Source organism: Rhinichthys klamathensis, unplaced genomic scaffold (genome assembly GCF_029890125.1).
Source record: "Rhinichthys klamathensis goyatoka isolate OS25496 unplaced genomic scaffold, OSU_Roscu_1.1 h1tg000048l_1, whole genome shotgun sequence".
Taxonomy (NCBI): domain Eukaryota; kingdom Metazoa; phylum Chordata; class Actinopteri; order Cypriniformes; family Leuciscidae; genus Rhinichthys; species Rhinichthys klamathensis.
Genome location: NW_026606594.1, coordinates 454,448 through 471,112, shown reverse-complemented (window position 1 = coordinate 471,112; position 16,665 = coordinate 454,448). Strand labels below are relative to the sequence as shown.

The following is a 16,665-nucleotide window of genomic DNA, read 5'->3' as shown; positions in this document are numbered from 1 at the left end:
ATTATTACACGACTCTCTGGATGACTTAATTCTGATTAGTCAATTGCAGCTGGCCAGAAAGATAACTTACCTGCCAGCTGATCATTAACTAAATTTTATATTCATGCCAAAGCATGTGTGTGCATTTGGTGAATGGCAACTGTAAATTTTGGACCCTGTTTACTTTTATAATATAGTTTACAATAAAACTTTACAATAAGGTTCCATTAATTAGCATGCATTACCTAGTAATGAGCAATATATTTGTTAGAGTATTTATTCATCTTTATGTTAGTTATTAAAAAAAACAGCTGTTTAATGGTAGTTCATGTTAACTCAAGTCCATTAAATAATATTAACAGATAAAACATTTGATTTTAATAATGCATTAGTGAATGCTGAAATTAACTTCAACTAAGATTTATAAATCCTCTAGAAGTATTTTTCTTTGTTAGTTAACTAATGGAACATAATTGTAAAGTGTTAATGGAATTTGAAATGTGTTTGTATGTTACAGAGCGACGAGAATGATCCAGAGCACCCATCAGACTCAGATGGCAGCACTAAAGGAGAGCCTCAGGTGAACATTAACTCACCCACAATGCATCTGCCAACACAAATGTACCAGTTAGACAAATGCTCAGTTCCTCAGTTCGGCTACTTATTGTGTTGGACTTTGAGGTTCTTCCTCTGTCCAGCTCCTACTTTCACCTTGTATAGTCAAAGAACAGTTTGACTTTCCTTCATGTTTGGCATGACAAACAATTCACTGACATTACTGTGTGTCTGCGGACCCCCTCCTCCCTCTCCAACTTCCTGGAATTGTCCCAGCAGCATTAGTTCTCTTATAGATGAAAGTCGATTCACAGCCCGCAGACTGTCACTTATTACAGGAATAGTCAGCTAGCAATTCCTAGCTGCAGAAACTCACACTTACAGCGATAAGAGAAAATACGTGGCTAGTCACATGAGCCGTGTTTAGTGTGTACTTGAGCTGTTAGTTGTGTGACTGGAGTGATATTGTGAGTCTAGCGGGGATAAGATAAATATCCTGCGTATCCTGTGCCAACATGATCCTGGAACCAGATCACACGCAGTTGGGCGGAAAACTGGGAATGAGTCATTCAAAAGTGACAATTTATTAGAGTCAGGAAGATAGAAATACAAAGAGTTAGACAAAGCTTTGTTGTTGACTGTTGGGTCAGTGGATGAAGAATAGGAAACTGCTTTTTGCATGTATGGAGAGGAAGAAAACCCAGCTGACACATTAAAGCACTTTTCCAAGTGCACTTGTTACAGCATCTCATCCATGTTTAAATATAGCTCAGATATGGCCTAATACAGCTAAAGATCAGTTCTTGCTTGAATGGTTCCAAATGATAAGTGTTCAGAGGGCGGCAGTATGAAAGAAAATCTAATGAGGTCTATGGGTTCTTTATGAGACAGCTGTTTTTTTGTTAGCTTAATAGCACACATTCCTCTTAGTGAGCTCTTCTGCTTTGAAAAGGAAGCCTTGATACAAAGCTCAGTGCTGCAGAATGCTTCCAGGGCAATCAGCTACAGGAAGTGGCTGCGCAGTTGCACGGGTCATTGCCTGAGAGTTTCTCACAGCCCTTATATCAGTCCAAAGTTTCCAGCCTTCAGCCAACAATAAGCACAAATGAGAGAAACGGATATGTTTGGATTGGAATGTCTGTGAGTTCAATCTTGATAAAGTGATTTAAAAAAATTTTATCCTGTAATTACATACGACTGGAAACATAATTGAAATTCTTCTTTCAGAAAATTCGAGAACTCTATAAAGGAGAAAATCGTGGTTAAAGATCGGACTTAATTATACTACCGGTTCATTTGCACAGACACATTAAAATGCTGGGAGACATCAAGCTAATCGGCTTCGTTTGGGGTGTTTCCGCACCGTTGGCTCTAGTCGGACAACCTCTGGGTTTTTTGGGCAGATTCATCACGTTGAATCGGCGTCGGGCCGACAGTGAGAGAGAGAACTCTGGCTGTTCAGCTTAGCGAACGAGTCGGTGCACAAGAATAAAAGTAAAAGCGAGCAAAGTCGTCAAGATGGTTCCGACAGAAGGCTGTTCTAATTTTACATCATCTTACCTGAGCGTTCAAATGCACGAATATTTTCATAATAACATAAGCCGACTGGAATGAAGAAAGAGACAGAATGCACATGCTAGTTGACCGTCACCTTTAGTCCTTTTGGTGTGTTCAAGCACAGTTATTTGGCCGAGTAAGCTTTTGCCGTCGGCTCGTTGTGTCCCGGGCTCAAGTCTCATTACATTATGGCATACTATATCTCTCATCTTGTTACTGAATGGTAATAGTTCTATGCATACAGAAAATTTGCATCGTGCACAATATGCATAAAAATAATTGTTAGTATGCCAATCCAAACTCATTCCAATACCCCGTGTGTGCTCTGAGCCGCCGGGGAATAAGATCAGACCCAGAGGTCTTGGCTGCGGATCAAGAATTCATGGAGAAAAAGCCCCAGCAGGGCTGAGAGGTCTCGGAGCTCAGAGAGAGAGGAAGAAATAAAATGAGCGGAGGAGGGACGGTGACCGAAGTCCTTTTACTTCCACTTTGATAAATGTGGCACTCGTGTTGAAGTTGAACCTTTTGAAGCATGACTCTTATTAGGACAAAATCAAATGGATTACGCCCAATGTCTTCAAACGCGTCCTTTACTGTAGAGCGGTAAATGATAGATTGCTGACCCGCACAGACTCTCATTAAATGGCAGCATTAAGCAGGCCATCAGAGCTGGGAATGAGAGCGTCACAATCCATCCCAGACTAATTGATAATCTGCATTCTAGGCGCTCTGATAGGCTAGACAAACAGACACACTAAATGCATTATGAGCATGTGATTGATTAACTGCAGGTACAGACTTAGTAATAACTTCCCTCTCTCTTTCTCCCTCTCTCTCTATCTGTTCACATCCACAGAGCGACAGACTATCCAGGTACGTATCCCAAAAAACACTCTGTCATTACGTGCTTAACTATGTCCTTTTAAAATGAGCTAAATATACTTGCATTCATGCTTATTATGAAAACAGCGGTGAATATTTGAAGTACGCATCCATTTCCCCCCTCAGGAATGACCCTCTCTCTACTAGCACTTCCTCCACTGACCGTTACGAGTCTTATAGTAGCCGCGGCTTTGGGGAGAGTCGGCGGCCGTACTCGCGCATCGAAAGAGACGACACCACTGATTATAAGAAGGTACAAACATGGCGCTGTATGATTACGACCGGTTAAATAATGGTTTCCTTACGTTCCAGTGTTTACTCAACATGCTCTTTCCGCTTGCAGCTTTATGAGCAGATTTTAGCTGAAAACGAGAAGCTGAAAGCTCAGTTACGTGATACAGAACTGGAGCTGTCAGACCTGAAGCTGCAGCTGGAGAAAGCCACACAGGTGAGTTCCTTTTCTGAGAGAGTTCTTTTGGGCTCTGTTTGCCTGTGTATCATCTGCACTGAGGTCTGTTCACACCGTCTCACAAATCGCGCAACAAAAAAAAACACAAGTGATCATTTGTTTTCAGTTAATTCACTGACTTGGTCATATTTTTATTTTATTTTTTATTTGAGCTCCTTTTTTTGTTCTTGAATTGTTAGTGTCATTCTTTAACACTGAATAATACTACGTAAAAAAAAGTAATACTGTAATTTCAGTACTATTTAGTTGGATCAGACAGGGTTGCCACAGTCATGGAAATTCTGGAAATATCAGTGAATTTAAAATGATGATTTCCAGGCCGGGACGAGAATAGAAATGATTGTAATCTAAAATTAAACAAACAGATAAATATATACAGTAGTGGCCTATAGTGATTTCCGGGGGGGGGATACTTGTTTTTAATTTGATTTTAGTTTGATTATACCATCAGGAAATTATTATTATTATTTAAAAAAAATAAAATGAGGGGAGAACAAAACACTAAACTTGGTCAATGTATTTATCTGACATAATAAAAAAAATAAAAAAAGCTCACAGGGAAAAAACATTGACTCCAACCTCCAACATAATCAGTTATTAATATTTGGCTGGTTCTGTTGTTTTTGCATGTGATTATAACTTCTTGCCAAATGCCAGCATTTTTAATATTTAAATAATTGGTGAAGATGTTAATATTCCTAGGACGAACATCACTTTTTGCCACTACTGTACAATTCTTAATTCAGTGCCTTTATGGATTTTTTATTTGTTTTTTGGGATAACCTATGAAAACCTCCATCCATTTAGTTTAGTTCAGTCAGGACCACTTTGAGAATGACATTTATTAAAAATCTTTGGATTTGGCGAGAGGCTTAGGCTCTAAGGGGCTCGAGCTGCCATACTAGACAGCTTGAGATACATCCTTGAGACACAAATACCCCAAGCCTTTTAATAACCAAATGTTTCTTAGCATATGTGTACAGAAGGAGATACAATGATTACGTGCATAGAGTTTCTATACAGAATCCACTGCTCTATCATGAAGATGCTAGGAGGTGGAGCTGGGTGTAAATGTCTGTGCGACAGACTGCGGAGCATTCGTTGAATGAGCTTAAATACTATAGTTGATTAGAGTAGGTGGAGTAACAAATCAGCTGAGCGTCAGCCGGTTTTGTTTAGCGATCAGTGGTCTGCCTGAACTACGCTTGAATTCCATTCGATCACTCAAGCTCTATTTATTTTCAAATTGTTAGTGTCATTGTTTAATGGTAAAATTGAATGTAAAAATGTATACCATCATTTTAATACTGTCACACCGTTTCATTATGAAAAACCTGGAAATGTCAGGAAATTTTCTGTTATGATTTCCAGGCTGGGAAAGAATAGAAATGAATTCTAATTCTAAAATAAATAAAAATTATATTTCTATTTTCATATACTACATTTGTTTTTAATATTAATAATAATTAATGCGATTTCTGGAAGTCAAAAAATGTCATGCAAACCTTGATTGGGCCTCAACGCTGCTCACCTGCTACATTTCTTTTAATTACAGAGGCAGGAGCGCTTTGCTGATCGGTCACAGCTGGAGATGGAGAAAAGGGTAAAACAACTGTTACTTGAACTTTAAGTTTTAATGTATCGAATCATCATTCTCCACCCAAGTTAATGGCAGTGGATGAGCAGGTGTACTTCACACTAATGCAATGATGGGGTATTAAATCCATAAAGGATCCTTCAGCTCAAATGCTGAGATGTGTAAGAACTGCTCCAGATAAATGCTGAATTCTGTCCTCCATCGGCCAAACGGTTGGTAACTGTTCCGCACTGGTTTATGTCTGAAGGTTGCAGGCAGGTCTCAGGCTCAGCTGGGTGCTTTGGGTAACGTTTAACCTGAATTGAATGTGTTTACAGCTCTGCTAGTGGCTGAATCACATGCCTCTCACAGCCCCAGGGGCTTGGAACCAAACCCCATCAGCCAATCACAATCCCTCTTTCACTTTTTGCCTTTGAGTCACAAATGCAACACACCTTTCTAGACTTGTACAAGTGAATATGCGTCTCGTGTGAGATGTAGAGTATGGTGTGGTTTCTCTTTCAAACATTGTATCTGCATGTGTGTGCGAGACTTCGTGTGTGAAAAAAATCATCTTAAAATTTGTATTTGCATCTTAAGTGCAGTTTAATTCATTGTTACATCTGATCACAGTGAGTTATTCCTCGAAATGTTCAGTCATTTTCTCTTTTCCTGAATTGTAGTACACATGCCTTGTACATATACATATACCATACAGAACGTTTTTTTTTTTTACTAATATAATTAATCCATAATTATTACATACCGGTATATTTTTTATTACAATTATTTCTTTTTATTACACTATACATGCAAGTAATTTGTGTAAGCATGAATAGTCATACTATATTTCCAGCTCTCGATCAGCTTCACTAAGCAGTGTGTGGTTCCCTTCACTTTGTTCACTTCCCTCTGTTTTGACATTCAATCACCTGATGCCTCCACATGATTCTGTGTGTGTATCTCTCTTTGTTTGCAGTGATAGTGGATCATGGAGATGTTATTGTGTTTTATGGCCATGTGCGGTAACATGTCAACGTGTGTGTGTGTCTGCAGGAAAGAAGAGCTCTAGAAAGGAAGATTTCTGATATGGAGGAGGAACTGAAGGTAGTACTTTTTGCCTGTTTTTCGAAGTGTGTTTTTGTGCATCACCTTTGTAAAAATCAAGAAAAACAGAAACCAAAATTTAAAGTTAGTCCACGCAAGGTCGTATTTACCATAATTACGAGATTCCAACTTGTAAAAAGCGTTCACGTCCTCGTAAGCTTGTAAGTTGGGAATCTTCTGAGAGCTCCTACTTGTACCACCTGACCGCTGCATATTCATTTATCCATTGATAGTGTTGTCATAGAAATGCATAATTCCCAGTCCAAGGACATGAACAGCTCCGAGTAGAGTCATGTGTCGTCATCTCGAAATTATGGTAATTACGACATGCTGTCGTTCTTGATAAGGGAACTTAAGACTCTATTTTGGGGAAAAATTGTATGCGTACACTAGCATATCCACCTTGTTCCTCGCTCGACTCATAGCGGAATTATCCTTTACATTTCTGGTCTCCAGTGTTTCTAGTCAAATTACCATGTTTTCCGAGCTGATAATGTAATGTTAAACCTATGAAAATGGTTTTAAAAAAGCACAAGGCTCCATACTACCATCACTTTACAGTGTCGCAATGACATCTTTTCTCAGTGCCTCATCCGTCAAAGTTTATGTGTGTAGATGACATGAAGCTGCCTGAAGTTGGCTACAATGAAAACAGATGGGCGCTCATATCCTACATACAGCTCCCGGTTGGGTGAAGTTTGGGGGGGGTTTGTCCTTAAATTATTGAGAGTGCACATATACCTTTAATGGGGAGTATTTTAACTTAAGTGCTGCAAGCCATGCTCGCTTTCTCTTGTCAGTCTTTGGCATAAAATGCAAGGCATATGTCGCCATATACGGACATTCTTTTCAGATTTGCTGGTGCTCAAAACGCATACTTTCCAGGAATTTCTTCTGTTTATTGCTGTTGTTGTGGTAACAGCACAGCTTAACCCTCACTTTAATTATTAGTAATGTTCAAAAATTTTGTTTAATTAATTCAGTTGTTTTTTTTAACTCCGTTTGACAATGGGTTCTTATGGAGAACGGAACAGGACCGCATACAAACAGAAGTTAGCTCATCGTTTGCTCAGGAAAAAGGTGGATAGATGACCTCAAAACTAACAGACATGGACTAAAAGCTACAAAACTTTGATTTCTTCCTTTTTTTTATGGGGGTTTTACAGCCTGTTTATGTGATTGCGTGAGAATTGAGATTGTTGTTTCACTCTGTTCATTTTATCTGCTTCATTTCAAGTTGCAGCTCAGTTTAGCTGTTTCAGCCGTACTGTAAATGTTCCACATGTTCTCTCTATTCTAATGTCTCTATTCTGTGTGTGTGTGTGTGTGTGTGTGTGTGTGTGTGGAGGGGTAGCAGAATTTAAAATCTTAAATTATGTGAGCGAGAAGTTTTCCAGGCCTTGGTTTTAATCTTTCTGTGACATGATGAATTTCTGTAGATTTCAGTATTTTAGCATTCCCCATTGAAACCCCACTTCTTAAGTATGTGTGTATCCAACTGTATTAAGGGGACATTTTCCTCAGAATTGTGCTAAATCGGACAAAACCTAATTTGGGCACATCTGGGAAGGTCCTCGTTACTAAAATTGATCTATACTGTATATTAACCTTTTTTTTTTTTTTGTGCAGAAGACCATGAAAACCCCAGTTCATAATTTTTTTTGTTTTGTTGGTATATTAACTTTTTTTTTTTTTTTAAGGAAACAAATTAAAATAAGAAATATTATGTCAGCTAACGTGTTGAATTTGACCTGTTTTAACTTTGGATTTGGTCTTTTTATATAATTTTAAGCTTAAGGTCCCTCGTCCGTCCCTACATCCTGGTTGAGAAGCAATAACCTATAGTGTTTTATAATAATCTGTATTTAAAAAATAGATTATTTATAGATCAAATGTCCCCATTTAGATGGCTATGTATGTGTGTGCCTTCACACGTGTCTTTGTTTTTTATTAGTTCTGTTATCCCATATTTGGTCACTTTTTGTACTGTTTACCTTAGTTTGCGTTTTTTTTCCGCGTTTATTTTTGTCTGATGTCTGTCATCTCCTCTATCTCTTTCTCTGTCTGTATTTCTCCCTCTCGTAGAACCTTCCTCAGGTAAAGCAGGTGCAGTCTCTGCGCCAGTATAACGAGCGTTTGCAGGCAGAGAACAGGGCGCTGTCCCGCGTGCTCTCCAAACTCTCGCAGGGCTGCAGCCACCTGCCCGCCGCAGACCTGTAGACCCGCCCCCACCTCCTCTTACACCCCTCCTCATGCTCCATTCAGCTCCGCCCACGCCCATATAAAGGCAGGTGCCAGCCTGTGTCTGAGCTGATGCTCCGCCTCCCTCAGTGCTCTCTGCTTTTCTTAAAGGGGATGTTTTTGGGGCTTTTTTTATTCTTATTTTGTTTTATTCTTTTTTTTAGTTTTTTTAGTTTTAGCACAGTTATTGCTTAAAGGGATACTCCACCGTTTTTTCATATTAAACTATGTTATACTCTTATCTAAGACGAGTTGATACATACCTCTCTCGTCTCAGTGCGTGCACTGAATCGCTCTGTCGGGCGGAGAACTTTGAGAGCAGTTAGCTTAGCCCCATTCATTGTATATGGGCCAAACAGAGATAAAGTTAGAAGCGACCAAACACATCCACGTTTTCTCTATTTAAATATAGTTACACGAGTAGTTACACGACCAAGTATGGTGACACTAAATAAAATGTGGCGCTTTCTATAAGCGGGTAAAATGGATAACTATAATGTATGGCGGAATAGCACTTATTGGGAGCACTTCGACTCGGCGCTGTAATGTCTTCACTCGTGAAAAGTCCTCTCCCCCTGTCCCTCTCCCTCTCCGTCAATAGAACCAAGGTGACCTGCACGCCTGCAGTAGTAGTAGTTTTTTGTGCAGAGTTGACGAAGTATCAGGGAGAGGGAGAGGGGGGAGAGGACTTTTCACGAGTGAAGATATTACAGCGCCGAGTCGAAGTGCTCCCAATAAGTGCTATTCCGCCATATATACAATGAATGGGGCTAAGCTAACTGCTCTCAAAGTTCTCCGCCCGACAGAGCGATTCAGTGCACGCACTGAGACGAGAGAGGTATGTATCAACTCGTCTTAGATAAGAGAATAGCATAGTTTAATATGAAAAAACGGTGGAGTATCCCTTTAATAAAGTACTGTTTTGGTATGTGCTTTAGAAATGAGGGGGAAAAAAGAGGAAATATTTTGCATTAATTTTTTTATATATTAAAATTGGTCATTCATTACAAAATTACATAAACTAATTCTGCCAATTTTTTTTAAATTTACAAATGGCATGTTTTAATTTGTTATAAAAATATGAAATAAAAATTATTTTTACAGTCTACATTTTACAAAATGACATTTTGCTTTAATCTGAAAAATTAGTATTTTCATTTAAAATAACATCTCTTCATGAATGACATGCCATATATTGTATGTTGATATTAAACTAAATAATTTCTTTAAACACAGCTCATATCCATCACACAGTTCCGGCTATTTATAAACAGTTTTTAGTAATAAATTGTCTTATTTTTTTTGTTGTTTTTTCTTTCTTTTTTCTTTTTTTTTGCCACTACCCTCGAATGTGTTGCTGTGAAGTGCAGTTTCCTTTTGGATGACTCTGGCATCTTGCATGAGGTGCTTGACTGGTTTTTGTGAAACTGTTTCTCTGCTTTTTTCTTTTCTTTTTTTTTATACTTTGGAGACCATTCCTTTTCCTTCAATCCCAGATATTTTGATCCTGGAGCTGAACTGCCATATATGCTCTGCCTGAGGCTAATCTAGATTGCATGGCTTCTGGAAACTCATGCATTTTAATCTACAGATTGTCCTTGGTGAATGCTTAAATTACATTTGGAGCTTCTCTTGCATAATCTATGCAGTGTTACACAGATTGAAAGAGGAACTTTTTTTTTTGCCTGTACTCTTACTTTGTTTTTGTCTAGGTTTTTGAGTCCTGTTCCTTTTTTTCAGTTCTGTTTTGTGACTTATTTCAGCACTCAGCTTTTATGGACTGTTTTAATGCATTTTTCCAGTCTATAACTGCAGTACTCGCAGACTGTAAATCTCTCTCTCGGGAGGTATCATTACACTGTTAAAATGTAATTGTAAATGGCAAGTTTATCACAAGGAAGTTGTTTCTTTGTGTTCCTGGAAAACAGATCAATTTCTTTCCCTGGCACACAATACTCACCCTCATATCGTTACAGACCTGTGACTTTCTTGTGGACTTTCAGCGTCCAGTTAGTAGAGTAGTTTGTCTGACCTTTCCTTCTGCGGTCAAGAAGTCCACCTGTCCATCTATGCGGTTTATGGTCAATAAGGACAGTGAGAGTGAAATCTCAGTTAAAGATCTCCATTTCAACACTGCAACCTGAAGACTGAAGTGGGCTGGGTATCAAGTAGCACTCAGTGTTGTGGTTTATACAGACGCCGCTCTTGTGTTCCAGCCCCTTTATTTATCCCGTCCAGTTGAGAACACACAAAGGAACTCTGTGTGTGTAGAGAGAGAGGACCGCCTGGCCTGAGCACTGTCCTCATCTTTACCATCTATCTGAGAGTGCATGGCTACAGTTTTCCATTGAACTGCAGTGTGCTTGTTGGTTTGTGTGCGCAAGTCTACGGTCCCTTTTCAACCAAAATGGTGCTGGTTCTGGTGCCGATGAATCTGCAGACTTCTCTAGAATGTGTATATATGTAATGCTTTTGAAAAAAATATATATATATTTTGATATTGCAATAATTTCTCAAGTAGAAAGTGTTTTTTATTTGGCAGTTACATTTACATTAAAACTCTTTACAGTTGGCAAGATTCAGTGAATCAATTCAAAGCTCTGATTCAGCTATTCATTTACGTCACTGCATGGGATTGTTGATGTGTGTGTGTATATATATATATATATATATATACTACCATTCAAAAGTTTGGGGTCAGTGAGAATTTTGTGTTTATTTTTTGTAGGAAAGAAATCAATACTTTTATTTATCAAGGAATAATTAATTTGATCGAAAGTGACAGTAAAGACATTTATAATGTTACAAAAGTCTTTTGAACTTCCTATTCATCAAAGAAAAAACTGTACAACTGACAGACCAACAACTGTTTCAACATTAATAATAATAATAAATGTTTCTTGAGCATCAAATCCTCATATTATACTGATTTGTGAAGGATCATTTGACACTGAAGACACTGACACTGGTGATGCTGAAAATTCAGCTTTGATCACAGTAATAAATTACACTTTACTATATATTCACACAGAAAACAGCTGATTTACACTGGAATAATATTTAATACTATAACTGATTTTTGTTGTATTTTTAATCAAATAAGCGCAGCCATGGTTATCAGAAGAGAATTCTTTTAAAAGTATTTAAAATCGTACCGACCCCAAACTTTTGAACGGTAGTGTATGTGTGTGTGTGTATTGTATGTGTGTGTATATATATATATATATATATATATATGCGTGTGTTTATAGCTATGCATACTATGTATGTTTTATTAGTGCATTTAAATAAAATTATGATATATATATATATATATAAAAAGTTATCCTTCATCATAATTTAGCATATATGATTACTGTATTATAGTTTATGCATCAATCATTTTGAGTGCACTTGGCTACAGTGGCTGTTTGGTTACTTTTTCTCACCATTTATAGCCATTTTAGAGCTAATATAACATATTAAGATATGTTTTGCATATCGTCAGAAAAATTAAAAAAATACTGAGAAGAATTATCACCTTTCCTAAAATTGACATTATCGTGTTATTATTGGTTCTTGACCAGCAGGTTTGGAAGCCATTCCTGAGCGTTTTTTTCCCCCCGATTCCAGATCAGGCACCATCACCATATCGGTGGAAAGGGGGGTTGTGTTGGATAGTAGTTGCTGTTTGAAGAAAGGAAGGAAGGACAAAAAAAAAAAAAACTGTCAGCGTCAACTACAAAACACTGGTTTCTTGTCTGTGAATCTAACCCTCCCCTCTCCTGTTTTCTCTTCCAGACGCTACCAGACTTGAAAGCAGACAACCAGAGACTAAAGGACGAGAACGGAGCGCTGATCCGAGTCATAAGCAAGCTTTCCAAATAGAAAAGACCCTCCCCACATCCTCCGGCAGTAACGGTATTGCACATCTAGATATTAATACGAGACAACGGCGACAAGAAGGCTCCGTCTCCCCTTCTGTTTCTCAGTCCCCAGCTTTCCCTCGCTTCTCCGCTCCACCGAACGCCCACCTCACCACTCACACAGAACCACTGCGTTTACAGAACTAAGGAAAAGCGTTAGACGAGAGAATGGCATTGAACACTTTGCGGGCGGGGAAAGCCTCGAAAAACTATTTAACCAATAAGCCTTAGTTGTACATACGTCAACCTGCATCAAATTTCTCTTGGCTGTCACAGAACACCTGATTTTATTTGTGCCACACTTTTTTTGTGATCTATCTTTCTTTTTTTGTTGTTTTAGTTTTTTTTTTTTTTTTTTTTTTTGCTCCGCTCTTTAATCTTTCTTCCTGTATAGATGCGTCATGCAATGTGCAGCTCTCTCCTTCCATTTCCTCTTCCTGTCCTCATCCCCTCCACATTGCGCTAGAAGTCCCGCCTCGTCCTCAGAGGCACTGTCTCTCAGCAGAAGACTTCCCAGCATTCCGCGATGTTGGCGCACACTTCCTCCTCTCTCTCGCGGCCTGAGAGAGATGACGGACCCCTGGCTTTACCGATTAGGTGGACCTTGTGAAATCGAAGCTTTCACTTATGTGCAATATATGCATTTCTTTCCTATACAAATGCTTTAAGAATGAGTCTGTCACTAGTAAATGTTCACTTCCTCACCACTTTCGTGGCTCACCCTGGTTTCCTTCCTCTCCCCCGACTTCTTTCTCTCGTTTCTTTGAGTTTGTAGTGTAGTCGTTGGTTTATATCCTGTACTCCTCACGTTGTTTTAGCAGGTACTGAGTGAAGTTGTATATACCTGTATGTATTGTTTGAGACCAGCACATGGCATGCGTTTATGGTTCCCTGTCTGTTACTATTGAAATATACCAACTCCAGAGGACAAAGTGTGTTTTAACTATTTCCTTCTTCTTTTATAGTCGAAAAAGTCATTGAATAACAATAGAGCCGCCCCCTTCAAGGGGAAGGTTTTTTTCTTCTCAGTTTTAAGTGTTCACGTAAAATTGTGAGATAATAATATAATTGCTTCACTACATTTCACACATTTTATTCAGTATCTTTGGAAGAGTGCTGTTCATTTCTTTTTTTTTCAATTTTACTTTTATTTTTTTCATTTACTTTTTTTTTTTTTTTTTTTTTTAGCTGTAGTATTAGCCAAGGTGTTGTCACTAAAAAGATCCTAGATATCGCTAACCCAGTCCTTTTTACAATGTCTACATGCACTGTCAATGCCATGTCAGGAGTCTTGCTGTCTGGTTTAGCGAACTTTTGCCACCGCATCAGATGAAGTCCATGCATCGGAAACACGTTTTATGCATTTCAGTGGCCTTGTACTTAAAATACTGTAGTCGGGAAAAAAAATGTCGCTGTAGTTGGACTGTCAGCTGTCTCCTCTTTGGTTTAGGTTTTTAATTTTTGTTTTGTTTTCTTTCCTTTTTAAATTTCCCATCATCTTGTAAAATAGATGTGTGGCTTCATCCGTGCAAGCTGTGCTGTGACTACCAACCACTGAGAGTTAATTAAAATAAACTTGTACATTGTAAAAATCTCTTTGCCGTTGTTGTCCTGTTTTTTTTGTTTGTTTTTTTTGTCCTTATTCCTTTGATTAGTAGATTAGATGCTTCTAAACCAATGTTAGTTCCACATCTCACATTGTTGCTTTCACCAAAAAAAAAAGAAAAAAATCCAGCTTTTTCTACAAATGATTTTAGGAATAATCTTTTAGCGTAGTCCAATTTTTACAAATATTTAGTTGGATTATTGTTGTTCAATATTGATATTTCCCCTATTAATACCCAAACTACTTGCATGGTAATTAAGAATTTAATTGATCAGGGATCGTATACTATAATTTTTTTATTCAATAATAATCGGATGACATTTAAAAAAAAAAAAAGGACTAACAGAACTATTAATAGTGTAGTAACTAATAATTCAAAGACATAGAATGTAGGATCCATGAACAAGTAAATTTTTCACTTGCATAATCTGTAAACCAAGATGTGTGTTTTATAATTTATTTATAATATATAATTATTCAATCAAACTTAATGGTTCATGGATCTTAATGCTAAACCTTTCTGTTTCTTTGAATTATCAACTTATTTTTTCACCTGTTGAATATTTGCTCATATGTAAATAATCAAAGTCCATTAGCAGGGGAAATTCAATTTATTGCAAATCAGATATCAATACAAAGAACTGAAATGAACAGCAGCTTCAGAAACACTAGATGGCGCCTGACTGAGCTCAGAATTAACAGGAAATGCAGGAAAAGTGTTACCTCATTGTTTGAAATATATATATATTTTTTTTACATAAGGCTTACATTTCTCTATGTGAACCCTTCTAGTATAGTTTGCTTGCTGCTTCCTCTGGGGTTTGAAGTTACCCAACATTCTCATGCAAAGGCATTTTGTCCAAAGATGAAGCCAGATAAAAATGAAACATCTCAAATTAAAGGGTAGTTTCTCATCATTTTTTTTTTTTTTTTAAATTATATCATTCTTCCATGCAACCATGTGTAAATGACATTTTCATTTTTGTTTGAATTGTCCCTTCAATTTTAGCATTTCTCTCAATACTGCAATATCAAAGTCAGTTCAGACTTCAAGACTGCATTGATAAATGTGCTTGGCTCTGAATGCTGCATGTTGTTCAGCATTCAGTCGTGCTATGGAACTTTTTCCTTTTTCTGTATTTTTTCCATTTAAGTCCGCTTCATTCTTCTGTTTCTACCTCAAAGCTCACTGGTCTAATGGGATTCTTGACCAAAACTAATGTGGAAAATATCAGTTGGAGTGTTTCCCGGTTTAAAAGCATGCAGGATAAAAACAGTAGAAACCCTGGCAATTATAGAAACAAATAGATTCAGCGCTTTCGGTTTTGGTGATTTGTACCAGCAGGGTTGCAACTGGATGTCACGTCATATTTCACACTTACATGAGTTATGTGATTTAAGTTAACGATTCATATAGAAGTACACAAGACTGTGGAAAAAGTAAGTGTGAGCTTGTTATTGCTTGATTGAATTCAGAAGGGGGAAAATTGATCCGTCAAACCATGTCATGTAGTTAAGCCGGTATTGGCAAGTGAAATAAAGTAGGTTATAGAGATATTTATCAATCACCCATGCTCTAATAATAATGGAAAATATTGCTATGTTTGGAACAGATATTTTATTTCTGTATTTATAATGACTGAATCATTTCTTAATTCATTATTTATTTACTCATACTGCGTTAACGTTTTTATTTGCATATTTGCGTTATCAGTCTCATTGATTGGACGAAAGCAGCACGTGGCCTATTTACATAAAATCTCTAGCATTGCGCATCCTCATAATATTATTGCTGAATGTATTAAGTTTCTCCTGAATTAACTTCTCTGACTATAAAGGTAAGAATTAAAGTCTTAACTCCAACTAGGGCGTTTTCCGTCACCATTTGACATTGTCGTCCATATACAACGCAGTGTTTGTGACTGTACAAAGCACGTGAATATGAGGCACGCGATTGGTTGTCGGTTGCTGGTCGTAACAAACACAGCTTCGTTTCTCACTGTACAGGTTTGCACCTTTCCTTTCCCCGGGGTTCTTTATACTTTATAGTTTATTTCTAACATATATCTGTATAGCTATACATCAACATGTTTTACATGTATTCATTTAGCAGATGCGCGTTTATCCAAAATGACGTACAAATGAGAAACATCACAAATCTTGCCTCTCTGCTGCTGCCGCCACTTGGTCACTTGCTCTTTTCTTCTTGGTCATTATCAGTTTTTGCAGAAAAAAAAAAAAATCCTACTGTGAACTGTAGCTGTCAGGTGAGTGTCTGTGGAAAGATGATGTCATTCCTGACGTCTTGTGAATCCCTGACAACTACTAGCCTATTTTCTATTGTTTTCATATCTTTTATTATTACCAGATGTGAAATTGATGTCTAAGCAGAACTGCTCTTCATAGATGAATTAAAACCAGACAGTTTCTTAAATTCTTATTGTTCACTGTACAGTGTTCAAATATTACAAATAGATATCCTATCAGTGTTGTTTTAGGATATCATTGATGTACTTAGGTCTATAGTTTTTATTAATATTTTGAATTTGTTTTTCATTTTCATTTAGAATTTTGTAATAAGGTGCAGTATTTTTTTGTTGTGCATTGTTCTTTCTTTATTTCTATATAGTTTGTATTCTTTAATTTATTTTATACTTAAAGGAAAATTAGAAACTTAAAATAAGATTTAGTTTAAATCAATAACTTGATTTATTTCAAGTAACACTTTTTTAAATGGTTTTAGTTTAGGTTTAGTTTTAGTCAATAACCCTGGTTCTAAATATGATGG

The 16,665-nt window shown here is 37.3% G+C and overlaps 1 protein-coding gene across 5 annotated transcripts in view; it reads left to right on the top strand.

Annotated features, from left to right (window-relative positions):
* The window catches only part of ppp1r12a (protein phosphatase 1, regulatory subunit 12A), an 87,038-nt gene extending 73,173 nt beyond the window's left edge, over positions 1–13,865 (top strand). For 3 of the 5 annotated variants that reach the window (XM_056247455.1, XM_056247452.1, XM_056247454.1), the window contains 8 exons: positions 497–559; positions 2,948–2,964; positions 3,100–3,226; positions 3,317–3,421; positions 4,998–5,045; positions 6,075–6,125; positions 8,211–8,412; positions 12,147–13,865. In XM_056247455.1, coding sequence (XP_056103430.1) covers positions 497–559; positions 2,948–2,964; positions 3,100–3,226; positions 3,317–3,421; positions 4,998–5,045; positions 6,075–6,125; positions 8,211–8,345 — 546 coding nt within the window. In that variant the 3' untranslated portion in view covers positions 8,346–8,412; positions 12,147–13,865. The remainder of the gene's footprint in view (positions 1–496; positions 560–2,947; positions 2,965–3,099; positions 3,227–3,316; positions 3,422–4,997; positions 5,046–6,074; positions 6,126–8,210; positions 8,413–12,146) is intronic. The other 2 variants (XM_056247453.1, XM_056247456.1) reach the window with 1 other exon arrangement.
* Positions 13,866–16,665: the final 2,800 nt, after the last annotated feature.